The following is a 12,965-nucleotide window of genomic DNA, read 5'->3' on the forward strand; positions in this document are numbered from 1 at the left end:
GATAGGAAACAAGTACCATATATATATATATATATATATATATATATATATATTTATTATATATATATATATATATATATATATATTTATTATATATATATTTATTATATATATATATATATTTATTATATTATATTATTGTAATATAATACCACCAGCGTTGGTGTAAGTAGCTTGACCTGGGTGACCATCTATCCGGAGCCCCGAAATGCCGTTGACCCACAGTAAAATACTGCATTCGAAAGCACCTGGAGTGACGTCTTTTTTTACAAGTGTGTGTATATGTATATATCAAAGTTCCTGTTGATAATTTCCATATTAAATGTGTAAATATCCAGTACTAATGACATACAAATCCAATAGCCATTATCAGTGAGAAAATTCAGTATCAGAAGATTATATTACTAACATTGGAATAAGGAGAATGGTCATTATATGTAGTAACAACGTGAGCTGGATAACATTTTAAATGTTAACATAAAACCTATACAATATGAAACCTAAAACAAAAATCTGATTACAGGTTGAATATCCTTTATCCGGGCACCTGTTGTCAAAATTATTCAGAAAACTATAGTTTCCTGATAGAACTTTTTTTTTTAAATCCCGACAAGGACAAAATACATAATATATAGAATGTACAGGTGAAACAGTCAACATGACTGTGTCGTCAGGTCGCGAGGTTGACATGGTTTTTTCACTGTTTTTTGACCCCGACATGTGCCGACAGGCGGTAGTTCATGCCCTACCATCCACTAGGGCGTGGTGGGAGAATAAAATAGTGTGCCCAAAGCATTGCGAGCGATGCGAGGGGCTGCGGTTCACTTCCAACTGTGTCCATGTCGACCGTGTCAACATTCGTGTAAAAAAAACAGTGAAAAACCATGTCGACCTGTTGACACAGTCATGTTGACCGTTTCACCTGTACATTATAAATGTCGGGATTTTGTCCTTGTCTGTATGACCCATTTGGGATTTTGACGCTGTCGGGATTTTGACCTTCTGGATTTCATACCGAATCCATATGTGGTAGGGAATATACAGATTGTAAACTCCACTGGAGCAGGGATGTGAATGTTAAAATATTCTCTGTAAAGCGCTGCGGAATATGTATGCGCTATATAAGAAACTGTTAATAAATAAATAAATAAAAATATTACAAAATACGGAATAATCGGTTATCTAAAATTCTTCTGGTCCCGAGCATTTTGGTTAAGGGATAATCAACCTGTAATTGAATCTTAAATGTAAGGGTCCAAAAGCAATGCGTTTCATGGCAGAACACCGCCATTTTTCAGATGGCTGGTTTTTATAACCATCATCTTATGTGACTCCGAGAAACCATTCACAGCATCCTGTTACCTGTGCCTTCAATTGTATCATTCTCATGACTGGCCCTCTCACAGCATTTACTCCTTAAATACACCAATGTTCACTGTATTTACAGTATGTCAATCTCGCAATTCTCCATCCCTCTTCCTTTTTATCTTCATTCCTTGGATAGTTTAACCTGCAATGTAAAAATATATTTATTTAGTGTACACAATGCTTTTTGCACACTTTGTGCCATCACTCCAAATGTAATGTTTTAAAAAAAAATAACAAAGTGTAAAAAGATAATATGGTACTTGTGTAATTCTGCGTAAGAAAATCGCATTGCATGCATTTTTTGCATGCAATGCGATTTTCCAATGTAATTTATTCACTGCTCTCTGGCCTTGGGCGGTGCGATGAGATGGCATCGCATAGCACCTTCCACAAAATCACATGTGATTGCATGCGATTTTATAGGGTGCGATGGCATTTAATGTAGTATACACTTGTATGACATACAATAGGATTTAGGCAACCCCCCCACTATCCACGCCGCCCCCCCCCCTCGAGCGCAGTGGAACATGTCCTCCCGACCTTTTCATACCCCCACTATCCACGGTGGCGTGGACTTGACTTTATATAGTGTGGCGAGTGCAGCGAGGCGAGTGGATGCATGCGATGCGATTTCACTACGGTGCCGTACGTATGTAAATTGGGCGCCCGGCTATTACATAAGTACCGATAATACTTTATGTAGTAATTCCTGTATATGTGTACAGTAATCCAGCAGTAATGGCCACTGTCATTGGAGTGCTAGTGGCAGTAACCTTGTGACCACCAGTTTTCCAGCTCAAGGTTTCAAAACATTGTGCAATATGATTTATTTCAAAGCAGGAACACAGTCTCTTAACTTTATTAATTAGAGTACATTAATTCTGACACGAGCTCATCACTTCAATTGCTTATGTACTGCAACTTCTGCCTATTACTGTTTTCCCTTGCATAACATCTTTTCTCAAAGGTTATTACTTAGTTACCTTGATTTTTCTTTTCTGTTAACTCTTTGTTCTCCACTTTCTAACTTGTCTAGAGCCTAGAAGAAGAGATAACATCAATTCTGTTTAGTAAAGAAAGCTTTTCTACCTTCTCTCCATCTAATCTACGGACAACAGAAGCCAATATTTTGAATGATAGCGTGCCCAGTGACACGCTTTGTGTTAATCTTTCCCCACCACTTCCTGAGGTGCACTTCTGTTCTTTGCTTTTCATTGCTGTTTAAATTGTGCCATTCTATGGTACCACATAATGCCTGTAGCAGGGGTGTACAACATTATGTAACATTTATTTGAAAATGGCTGCAACTAAAACTGAACTAGCGTAAACCTGTGAAATACATATAATTTATTAGGACAATAACTTTGCATTTAGGTCATGCCTATCACCAATATAAACTAGGCTTAAAAAGTGTTTTGTGGCACCATAGACCTACCCCACTTCTTTATAAGCAAGTTTCCGTAACACCTCTCTATTTTGCATTTACCCACTGTAGGAACTCTTTCCCACCCCAACCCATTGGTGTATCATTAATGGGTGCAAGGTTTGTGGTGCACATGGTCCACACTGCTTGCACCCATATCGTTATACTTACCCCTCTGAAGTCCTGAGCTGCTGGTAACATAAATTTCTAGGTAGAGAGAGTGGTGGCTATTTTCCTTTTAATTACAACCTGCACAATAGATATGTCTTCAGTAATTGGGTGTAGGCACGGTTTACCTGAATACCTGCACAGTAGTGTCACTGAGCTAGAGGAGGTCTCCAAAAAGAGCCGGCATATTAATCCCCTCCACTCTTAATCCACCACTGCCCCAACCCTCACATCATCTGCAGAGTCTTTTTCTCCACCTTCTCATCTGTAGGGTTGCTTACCACCTGCCACACTGACCTCTGCACATTGCCAACTCTAAACCCAATCCAAGTGGTGGAATGTATAATTATTATTATTATTTTTTTTGTATCCAAAGTACCTTTGTATCATAAAACTCTATCTGCTAGCAAGCAAAGCATTAGAAAATATTTCTGTGTTTAGTTGGCCACATGAATGACAGGCTGCAGTTTCTTACAAAGTGGGAAATAAAATAATCTTTATGGTGACCTTTTTTGAAGGGGGGATTTCAATAGTGTTAGTGTGTTAAAATTTTTTTTAAAGTTAATAAAGAATGTTCTGTAACTTGGTAAACCTGCAGGACTGTAACATATATAAAAACCTTATAAAGAGTACAGGTGAAGAAGCTCATTGGTTGCCCATAGCAACCAATGAACTGCAAACAATAGACTAACTAGATGCTGATTGGTTGATATGGAAAACCGTTTAATATAATTCCAGAGGAATGCCATTATTAGAACAAACATCTTTACTACTAAAACTTGTTCTATGATCATCAAGATGTTATCAAGCAAACCTTTTTCTTTATTCTGATGCACTGGATGTATGTTCCTATTGAGATTAAATATTTTCCTACTTTAGCTAAACATGATCAATAGATACAACCATGAAATTAAGCAATCTGCTTAACTAAACTGTTTTTAGGGGTTGTTCCTAAATTGTCTACATAGGGAAAAAAATCTGATTTAATCCAATATTAGCTTTATCAAATTACCTGTGATCAGTTATTACCCTGCCCTGGGGCTATTCAATTAGTCACACCGGCTTATTATTTATTGTACCATGAACTTACTGCATCCTGACAACATGTGTGAGCATATTGGTAATTCATGTGGTCACTGCTTTTACATAATGGTCGGTAATTTAAGTATATGTGTTGATGTTGTGTACATATTTTTGTGTAGCACCTAATATATGTGTTGTATGTTTTTTTTGTTGTGTATTTGTTTTGTTTGGCTGGTGGGGAATGGGGGTCTTCCCATATGATGGTATTTCACTATAGTGACTTGTGATGCAGTCATTCGATCTGTTTTATAGCGCAGTCTTTGTCTAAAATATATTGATTGTGTCCTTTGGTTACTTTGTGTCCTGCAGAAACTTTTACCCAGAACAAGAGGGATGCGCACTGGACTGAGTGATGCTCTTGAGGTGCTCAAATTGTACCATAAGTACCAATATGTTCATCTTGATCACCATCACATTATTCACTTTTCAGTTGACATCACTTTTTGTTCTTCTTGAAATGCAGAAGTCTTATGTTAATTTCAGTTGTGTTTTTGTTTTGTCTTTTGTTGAAGTTTTATTTATTCATGTACGTTTATTTTCCTCATCCATTTTTCATGTAGAGCTCAGATGAGATACAGAACATAGTGGATGAGAAAAAACAGTCAGATTCTGACACTAGAAACACCATTGTCACAGAAGACAAAGAAACGTTAGTAAATGGCAATGTTGATAATCACAAAGAGATCAGTGAGCAGAATGCAGAAGTCAAGGATTTGGATAAAAGTGACACACAGTCCATATCTTCATATGACAGTAGTAGTGAAAGTGATAATGAAGAGGCAGAGTACAAAGCTGAGCGCAAATCATCAGAACATGTGCTACATGAAGAACCTGAAGAAACTGCAGAAAATGTACTGGAAACCGTGCCGGTTTCTGAGTCTCAGATCATTGTAAGTGAGGACCATACTGTGACTGTAACAGTTACACAGATCCAAGAAGAGACTGCAGTAATATCCCAGGAAATCACAGTTACTACTCACGGAAATGGAGAGAAAATCTTTCAGGAAGTACATGAAGTTCTGGAGGAGGAACAGAACAAAATGAATGGAGATGTATCTCACGTTGATGTTGATGCTTCTTCTCAAATTATTTGTTGTTCTGAGGTAAATTTGGTTACACAGAATGGATCTTACGGTACAAACCCTACCAATCTGTTGGTGGGTGTTCTTTTTTACACAAGAATTGGATGTTTGCTGCCATGAAAATACAAGCCACTGGTTATACGCTTTACAGTATATAGATTGCATCTATTCCAGTTTTCACATACACCCATTACACATTATCATCTTTATAATTACTCCATAATTTTCCATTTCATATTTTAAATGCAAATTTATTTTATCTGTTTTCTTGACTGTCAGTCTTGTCAGTACAATTATATGTCCTTAATAACTACTAATTATACAACTTGTTAATTTCCAATTCCCTGAAACCATTCCTCTTCTTTTTCATATATAAAATCTTTAGCCAATGAAATAACTTTGTGTATGATATGTGTATATGTGATATTTTATGTGTCTTTTTTTTTTTTTTTTAACTATTTTCTTTCTAGCCTCCAGTGGTGAAAACAGAGATGGTTACCATTTCTGATGCCACACAAAGAACTGAAATTGCCACAAAAGAAGTCCCAATAGTTCAAACGGAGACAAAAACAATTACCTTTGAATCTGCTCAGGTAGATTTTTCATTGGCTGGTTTTACCTCTTAAAAAATTCTACAGAATAGAAAGGGTTTAGCTATATATCTAGGTACCAGTGTTATGTCATCTAAACTGTATCATTTCTTTTAACATTTTTATTTACGGTGTTAACATCTTTTTGTTTACAAAGTCTTGTGCTTTACATTTGTAAATTTTTTCTTTCACTAACTTCTTTTCCAAACCAATGGAGAAAAAAATGCACTAAGAATATTTCCATTGAAGCAATTTATTGCATGGTTTACCTACTTCTACACATTTATCAAATGTGTACATCTTGTTCACCTTCACAAAAGTCTCTTATTTTATGAAAATGCCGAAATATTTGAGTAGAATCATGCTGCCACCGCATAAAGGCCAAGTGGTACCTACTGTGCTTAAGACCGCTGCACAGAGCAATATTTGAAAACCTTTATTGTCCTTTCTAAATCCTTGTAATTGTTCCAGCAGTATGTTTGCCTGCGAACAAAGTACATTGGTGGTTATCTTATTTATATAATGCAAGAATCAGATACGCTGACCATTTGTCACCCATAATTACGGAAGTACCTACGGGCAATTATAGGAACGGACCTTCCTTTTAAACCTATATTACAGTTACTCTTAAATTGTGTGATTCATATTCGTTATTTATTTTCTTTGTTATGTTGATTATTTTATTCCATGTTTTATTTTAAGAAATTGTAAAGGAAGTTCAATCCCCAATTTTTAGCACTGTATCTTTGTATATAAAGTATCAGCAGCCGTCACTAATGGTGAAAGCTTTAAAACAAGGGTTCTCAAAGTCGGTCCTCAGGACCGACAGTGCATGTTTTGCATGTTTTGCAGGTTTCCTCAATGAATCATGTGAAATAATTATCCACAGGTGGATAAAAATGATCAGCCAGGTGACCTGGAAAACAATGTAGGCAACGTATTGTTGTACATATTGGTTTTTACGTAACTAATACATTTATTATATAAATTTTTTTTTTTTTTAACGTTCTGCGATGGAATGTGCTGAAGGAGCTTCAGCACATTCCATCATACAATGTTAAAAAATAAAAAAATAAAAATTAAAAATGTATTAGTAACATAAAAACCAATATGTACAATTCCTTCCCTGCATTGAAAAAACAACAATGCAGGAACAGACTTTTACAGGGGTATTCAAACTCCCCCAGCCATCTCCTGATGGAGGAGATGGCTGCAGGGTCCTATTCAGTGCTGTCTTCTCCGACAGCATTGAACAGGGGATCTCGGCAGAAAGAGACTGACTTCACAAGCAGTCAAGCTCGTTCTGCCGAGAACGGGCGGGAACTGACGAGCTCCCAGTAGCAGCTTGTGGCCACACCCCCTTTTTGTCCCGCTGCAGGCGGGACATTGAATCCCGCCTGCAAATTCTCTGTCGAGCAGACCGAGAATGGGGCAGAGTCATGGCTGTCGGGCCAGCTCGACAGCCATGACCCAAGATTGAATACCCCTGTTAATATGTGTTTATATAGAGGACATGTAGCCTTCACTTACTAAAGAATTATGCCAAAATGTTAACTCAATAGAGGTAATAAGATCTACTAGTTAAGTATTTGTTTAGATTAGCTGTAGTAGTTGTATTATCATTTTGTTATCATTAGTGCAGTATCTGTGCACTCCAAGTCCTGACACGCACATTGTACAGGCTATACATAGATGACTTCCCTATGAATGAACCGTTGGGGAATGTAATTGTTCAAGTTAGTTGCATTCGGTTACAGTATGTTCTGATTAAGAGATGATTTGCAGTAAGACATGACCTACTGAGGATATGTATATCATGGGAAACTCCAGCATTCAAAGGTTACTTGAAAAGATTTAAAACCTGATCACTAACATGTTTTTGTCTATTATTTCTCCACAGATGGATGGGATTGGAGACGGTGAACCTGGAATTTTATTGAGCGCTCAGACCATCACATCGGATTCTGTACTAACCACCACAACAACACACATCACCAAGGTAAAACGGTCATTAGATATAATATGTATAAGTTTAATGAGCAAAAGAGTTCACTTTTCTTATAAAATCATTGGCGACCCTTATAGAGCATACACACAGTGAGATATGCACTATATTTTTATTAGATGTTGCTTATAGAAGTAAAATCGAATGGGCATTGAATGGTTTTTCTACATTCGATGCAGATTTGATCCCAATGTAGTGTAAATTAAATAGAAAAATAGTTTTGGCAGCCAAGACTATATAGTGCAAATCTAATGTGTTCACTGCAGCATTTGATGTCCTGAAGCCACTGTTGATCTAATAGCAAATCAAATGCATATTGAATGAAAAATCGAATAGAAAATAGTGAAAATGGAAAAGGAGTAGAAAAAACTTCAGAGCAGGTCGAATAGTCCATATCTAATTGAAATCGAAATGAAAACTGAATCGAACAGTGTGTAAGCACTTTTAATATGCCCATACACATAGTAAAAGTATTAAGATACCCAATTGGATTACTCTGTAGTTTGTGGACCGCAAATTGCATACATGTCTGTTACCAATAGTATTCTCTAAGCAAACTGACGTCTGTACAGTACATCTGAACAAGATCTTTGAGGTGGTTATTGGGGCTGGTGGAAAATGCAGTCAGATGTTTATCACTCTCCATTTTATTACTTTTCATGGCATAGTACATCTCGCTTACTAACTGAAATTACCACATAAACTGTTTTCATGCAATGTAGGCCTCCTATGTTGTGACAGTATTTCCTGATCAACCGGACTTTATTATTGTTTCACAGTTTGCAGTGGTATAAAATGCATTTCATTATATTGTGCAGTATGTATATTTTGTTGCAAGAGGGAAAGTTACAAAGTCTATTTTGCCTTTTAGACTGGAAAAGGAGGAATATCTGAAACCCGAATTGAAAAGCGCATCGTCATCAGTGGAGATGCTGACATTGACCATGACGAGGTAAGCGAATGATCATTACATTCTATAAGCACATACTTCCCCACTACTTGTCCATTTGTTTTCTAACAGCTTGGAACTGGTATATACCACACATACTGTAATATATATTGCTTTATATTACTAATACAGGCTACATTGCAGAATATTCCTTTCTACCACATAAACATTTCCTCCCCTGCTTGAATTGTGTTTAAGATTCAGGTGAAAATACTGCAAAATAGGACTACATGAATATATATGACTTTATCAATATCCATAAACGATTTAGAAAGAACATCCCTAATTTATCTTATTTGGTAATCTGGTATGTTCTTCACAAATCCATAGGCAAAAAACTACTTGGGTATGTTGGTACTTATGTATTATCTGGGCTCCCATGTTAAATGCACCTCATTTTTTCATACCCCTATTATCCAACTACGCATGGAGTTGATTTTATATAGTGTGGCGAGCGACCGTGCCCGAAGCGTGGCGAGCGCAGCGAGGGGACGCGGTCTCATAAGAAAAACGGGAGCCCAGATATTACATAAGTACCGGTATGTTATTATACACAAGCGTTATGTTTTTTCTGCAAACAAAGAAAACGGTGTCTTATCGTTTTTGATAAAGGATATCTTTATCTGTGAAACCATGAGTGCCCAGAACACCTACAAAAACTGTCTAGGTACTTTCAGGTGTTTTTGAGATGTGACAATGTCTTTGTGGTTTGAATAAGAAAAAAAGTTATAAGCCCTACACACGTAGCGATATGCAGGCATTTTCTGAGTGATGTTACTTAATTTAACTACATCGCTCAGAAAATGCCCCTTCATAGCTGTGTGTGTAGAGGCCATAGCATGCTGGTTATTAATCAGTTGGGACCCATGTTCTCACCAGAGAACACTGTCCCTGACAGATCGTTTAGCGCACAGCATTGGCACGCTGTGCTATCATGCTGAGCAATCTAGCATCACACGGCAAGTCGCTATGTGTATAGCGCCCATTAGGCACAGTGCTGCTCTTACTTTCATCTGAACAGTGAAGCAGGCCTTATTCATATGTGGATGCTCTTGCACAGGTGCTGAAAGTTTGTACACCACAGCTGTGCATTAATATGCTAATGCCACAGGGGTTGTCTTGTGTAAATAGACACATTTTCCCAGCTACTCTGATTTGCCACTGCATCTAAAGATACACATCTGCATGAACATTGGTCATCTAAATAACCCTCAAGTTACTTATTATTCCCAGTTTTTGTGCACCAGCCGGCCAGTAAAGCTGCAAATAAGTATGTGGACACTGGCCTCCGTATGCTGGGCCAGTTTTCTGGGCATGCTATCATTTTCTGAAACACTGACTGTTGCCGCCTCAGAACTGCTTGAGCATGTCAATCATTCTGCAGCTTAGGGTGCACTGTGACCATCGTTGCAGAAACTGATCTGCACAGTACAGATCCTACACATACGCAGATCGCCTAAAATAAGATGTGCATAAACTGATAGGTTTGTGTACATGTCTGCATTAGGCCCATAGAACGTTTTTGTTCCATCAAGTCCTCACGTTGGTTGGTGCAGACTCTTGTGTCTCTGTAAATCCATTCTGTTGCTCCATAAACCAATGCACGGTGTTAAATATCTATATATAAGTGCATGGATGCAAAACCAGATGCTTGAGATGTTTGCACCTTAGCCTTTTGTGCTTTGTGATGAACCCTCTTTTCTTACGGTCTGTCGAACAGGTTGGTGCCATATAGAATATATTTTTCATATGTAGCTCAGTGCTGCTGCATGAGCAGAGATAAAACCACATGCTGGATGATAATGGTCTGCATCATACTCTTGGAATTCTTCATCGGGAACCCTGGCAGAGAAACCATTTATCCACTAGCACAGAGGTTCCCAAACATGGTCCTCAAGGCACCCCAACGGTCCAGGTGTTAGGTACAGTATATCCATGGCTCAACACAGGTGGTTACATCAGACTGACTTAGTTACTAATTAAGTCACCTGTGGCCAAGCATGGATATACTTAATACATGGACCCTTGGGGTGCCTTGAGGACCGTTATTGGGAACCTCTGCACTAGCAGCTTACCTGATCGCTAGCTTGTATGGCTTAGTCTTATCTATGGTATGTTTAAATCTATATATAGGCTGATGTGGCAGGGGCAGACACCACCCTGCCATGGTACAATAATAACTGCTTAGTCAGCAAATCTAATGGTAGGCTATCTACAGAAATTAATGTCCTCCATTTAATTGGCTGAAATGTGAACATCACATATTCGGGAAACTATATCTTTTTCTCCAAAATTGTTACTGCTAACAGTCACTTTACTTTCAGTCAGCACTCTGACATATCTCTCTGCAAATAAATCAATGCAAAATCTGATAGGGAAATTACATACTTATTCATATTTTCCAATCTGTAAAATGATGTACAGTGGGTTTTTTCATTTGTATGTTTCTGCTTGTTTTTTCTTTTTATGCTTGTTAATGTGAAATTAATCCTTTAGGAAATTGCATATCCTTATCCAAAATACAGAGTTGGGAGGTGGAATGGAACACGGTGAGAGAATTAGAAAGTGAGAGATTTATGAGTCCCCCATTGGACAGGGGTTAGGGAACTTTTTTACATTTTACTCCAAAACATATTTAGATACACTGACATTACCCCTTGATTTGTACAGTACATAGCCATTGTACATATGCAACACACAGAGATGCCCATTACTGATATGCCACACAGTGATGCCCATTACAGATATGCCACACAATGCTATGCCCGTTATACAAATGCCACACACTGTGATGCCAATTATACAAATGCCACACACTGTGATGCCAATTATACAAATGCCACGCACTGTGATGCCAATTATACATACAAATGGAGCATCCCCGGTTCTTGCCCGGGCATCGCCAACATTCCTGCGCTGGCAATCACCGGCGCAGAGGCGCTCCATATGACTGGGACGCGCGTGCGTCTTACAAGCACGTGCGTCCCAGTTTCCGGATGGCGCCGCTGCGGGTCCACTTCAAGGAGACGGGTAGGGATAGGGGGGACTGCTAGGCGGCGAGGAGCTCCGGGGGAGGCGAAGGAGAACTAAACGTAGCCATGGTGGCTGCCGCAGTGTGGACAAGGAAATGAAATTCCAGGGGGTAATGGATAATCCCTCTACTGAGAGGCTGTGTCTCGGCAGCGTGACCATCCATTACCCCCAGGAATTTCATTTTAATCCCATTTGGGGTAATTTTGCCCTTGTTCCCTGACCATTGCCATAGTATATTTTAATGGTAACTTTGGATTTTAAGAGTCTTTAAAGTTTGAATGAAAAGTTTTATACCTTTTTATATTTCCTTTTTTGCTGAAAGTAATGAGTACCATATTGTCCTGTTTGGTGCTCTATTCCCTGCTTGTTATTTTGGTTTCCTGCTTTAATAACATAGGGACCGATTCATACCTGTTCGGGGTGGGGGAGTGTGCATATTTATAGTCAAATGAATATTCATAGTCAGAGCCAAACCCCCCCTTAGTGAACACCTTTAGCGAGTTTTTTACTCGCCAGGGTATTTGCAAATTGAGCAACAGGCAGGGCGCGGTCGCTGGGGTCGCCCCAGTGTTTCATGGGCGTGCCCACAAAATCGTTGGGTGCACCTATGGAAACGCAGGGCAGACCACCGGGAATGCAGGCATGCCCCGGCATGCTTGGGGAGAGCGAATGATGTCAGTGCCCGCCCAGAATTCGCCAGGAAGGGTCCATCAGAAAATGAAGTATACTGTAGACGTACCTTTCTTTATGAACAGTTAATAAATCATTTGCTGGTGAGTAACAATCGAATGACTTAACTTCTGTGCAGACGCATGCATGCGGATGTGTACGAGTACACATCCATACGCATCATAGTGTGGGCATTTGTGCGGCGGGGTGGGCTTTCATTCTGCAGGGCAGCATTTACCTGCTTGGTAGGCAGCAAATATTGCTAAGTGAAATATACATACAGCAGGCCCCATTTTCAGAATGTCACTGATGTTTTTTTTTCTTAAAGCATTATTTATTCTCTTTATCATTTGACAAGATTTAAAGTTTTATGTCACACTGAGACTATATAATTTTTTTTTAACCAGGCTTTAGCGCAAGCAATAAAGGAAGCCAAAGAGCAACATCCTGACATGTCTATTACTCGTGTGGTCGTCCACAAAGAGACAGAGGTTACTGAAGAAGATGAAGAGGATTAATCTGAAGGTTACTGAAGAAGATGAAGAGGATTAATCTGAATGTAAGTCAGCTGTTCATGACTCATCGCAACATGTAC

General features: G+C 38.6%; 1 protein-coding gene across 24 annotated transcripts in view; it reads left to right on the forward strand.

The window, feature by feature from the left end:
• The window catches only part of EPB41L2 (erythrocyte membrane protein band 4.1 like 2), a 191,929-nt gene that overhangs the window by 170,279 nt on the left and 8,685 nt on the right, over window positions 1-12,965 (forward strand). For 15 of the 24 annotated variants that reach the window (XM_083176718.1, XM_083176716.1, XM_083176721.1 and 12 more), the window contains 7 exons: window positions 2,405-2,557; window positions 4,352-4,405; window positions 4,603-5,145; window positions 5,595-5,717; window positions 7,615-7,713; window positions 8,591-8,671; window positions 12,778-12,929. In XM_083176718.1, coding sequence (XP_083032844.1) covers window positions 2,405-2,557; window positions 4,352-4,405; window positions 4,603-5,145; window positions 5,595-5,717; window positions 7,615-7,713; window positions 8,591-8,671; window positions 12,778-12,888 — 1,164 coding nt within the window. In that variant the 3' untranslated portion in view covers window positions 12,889-12,929. The remainder of the gene's footprint in view (window positions 1-2,404; window positions 2,558-4,351; window positions 4,406-4,602; window positions 5,146-5,594; window positions 5,718-7,614; window positions 7,714-8,590; window positions 8,672-12,777; window positions 12,930-12,965) is intronic. The other 9 variants (XM_083176728.1, XM_083176738.1, XM_083176739.1 and 6 more) reach the window with 6 other exon arrangements.

The sequence above is a fragment of the Crinia signifera genome, chromosome 3 (genome assembly GCF_055691185.1).
Source record: "Crinia signifera chromosome 3, ASM5569118v1, whole genome shotgun sequence".
NCBI classification, from domain to species: domain Eukaryota; kingdom Metazoa; phylum Chordata; class Amphibia; order Anura; family Myobatrachidae; genus Crinia; species Crinia signifera.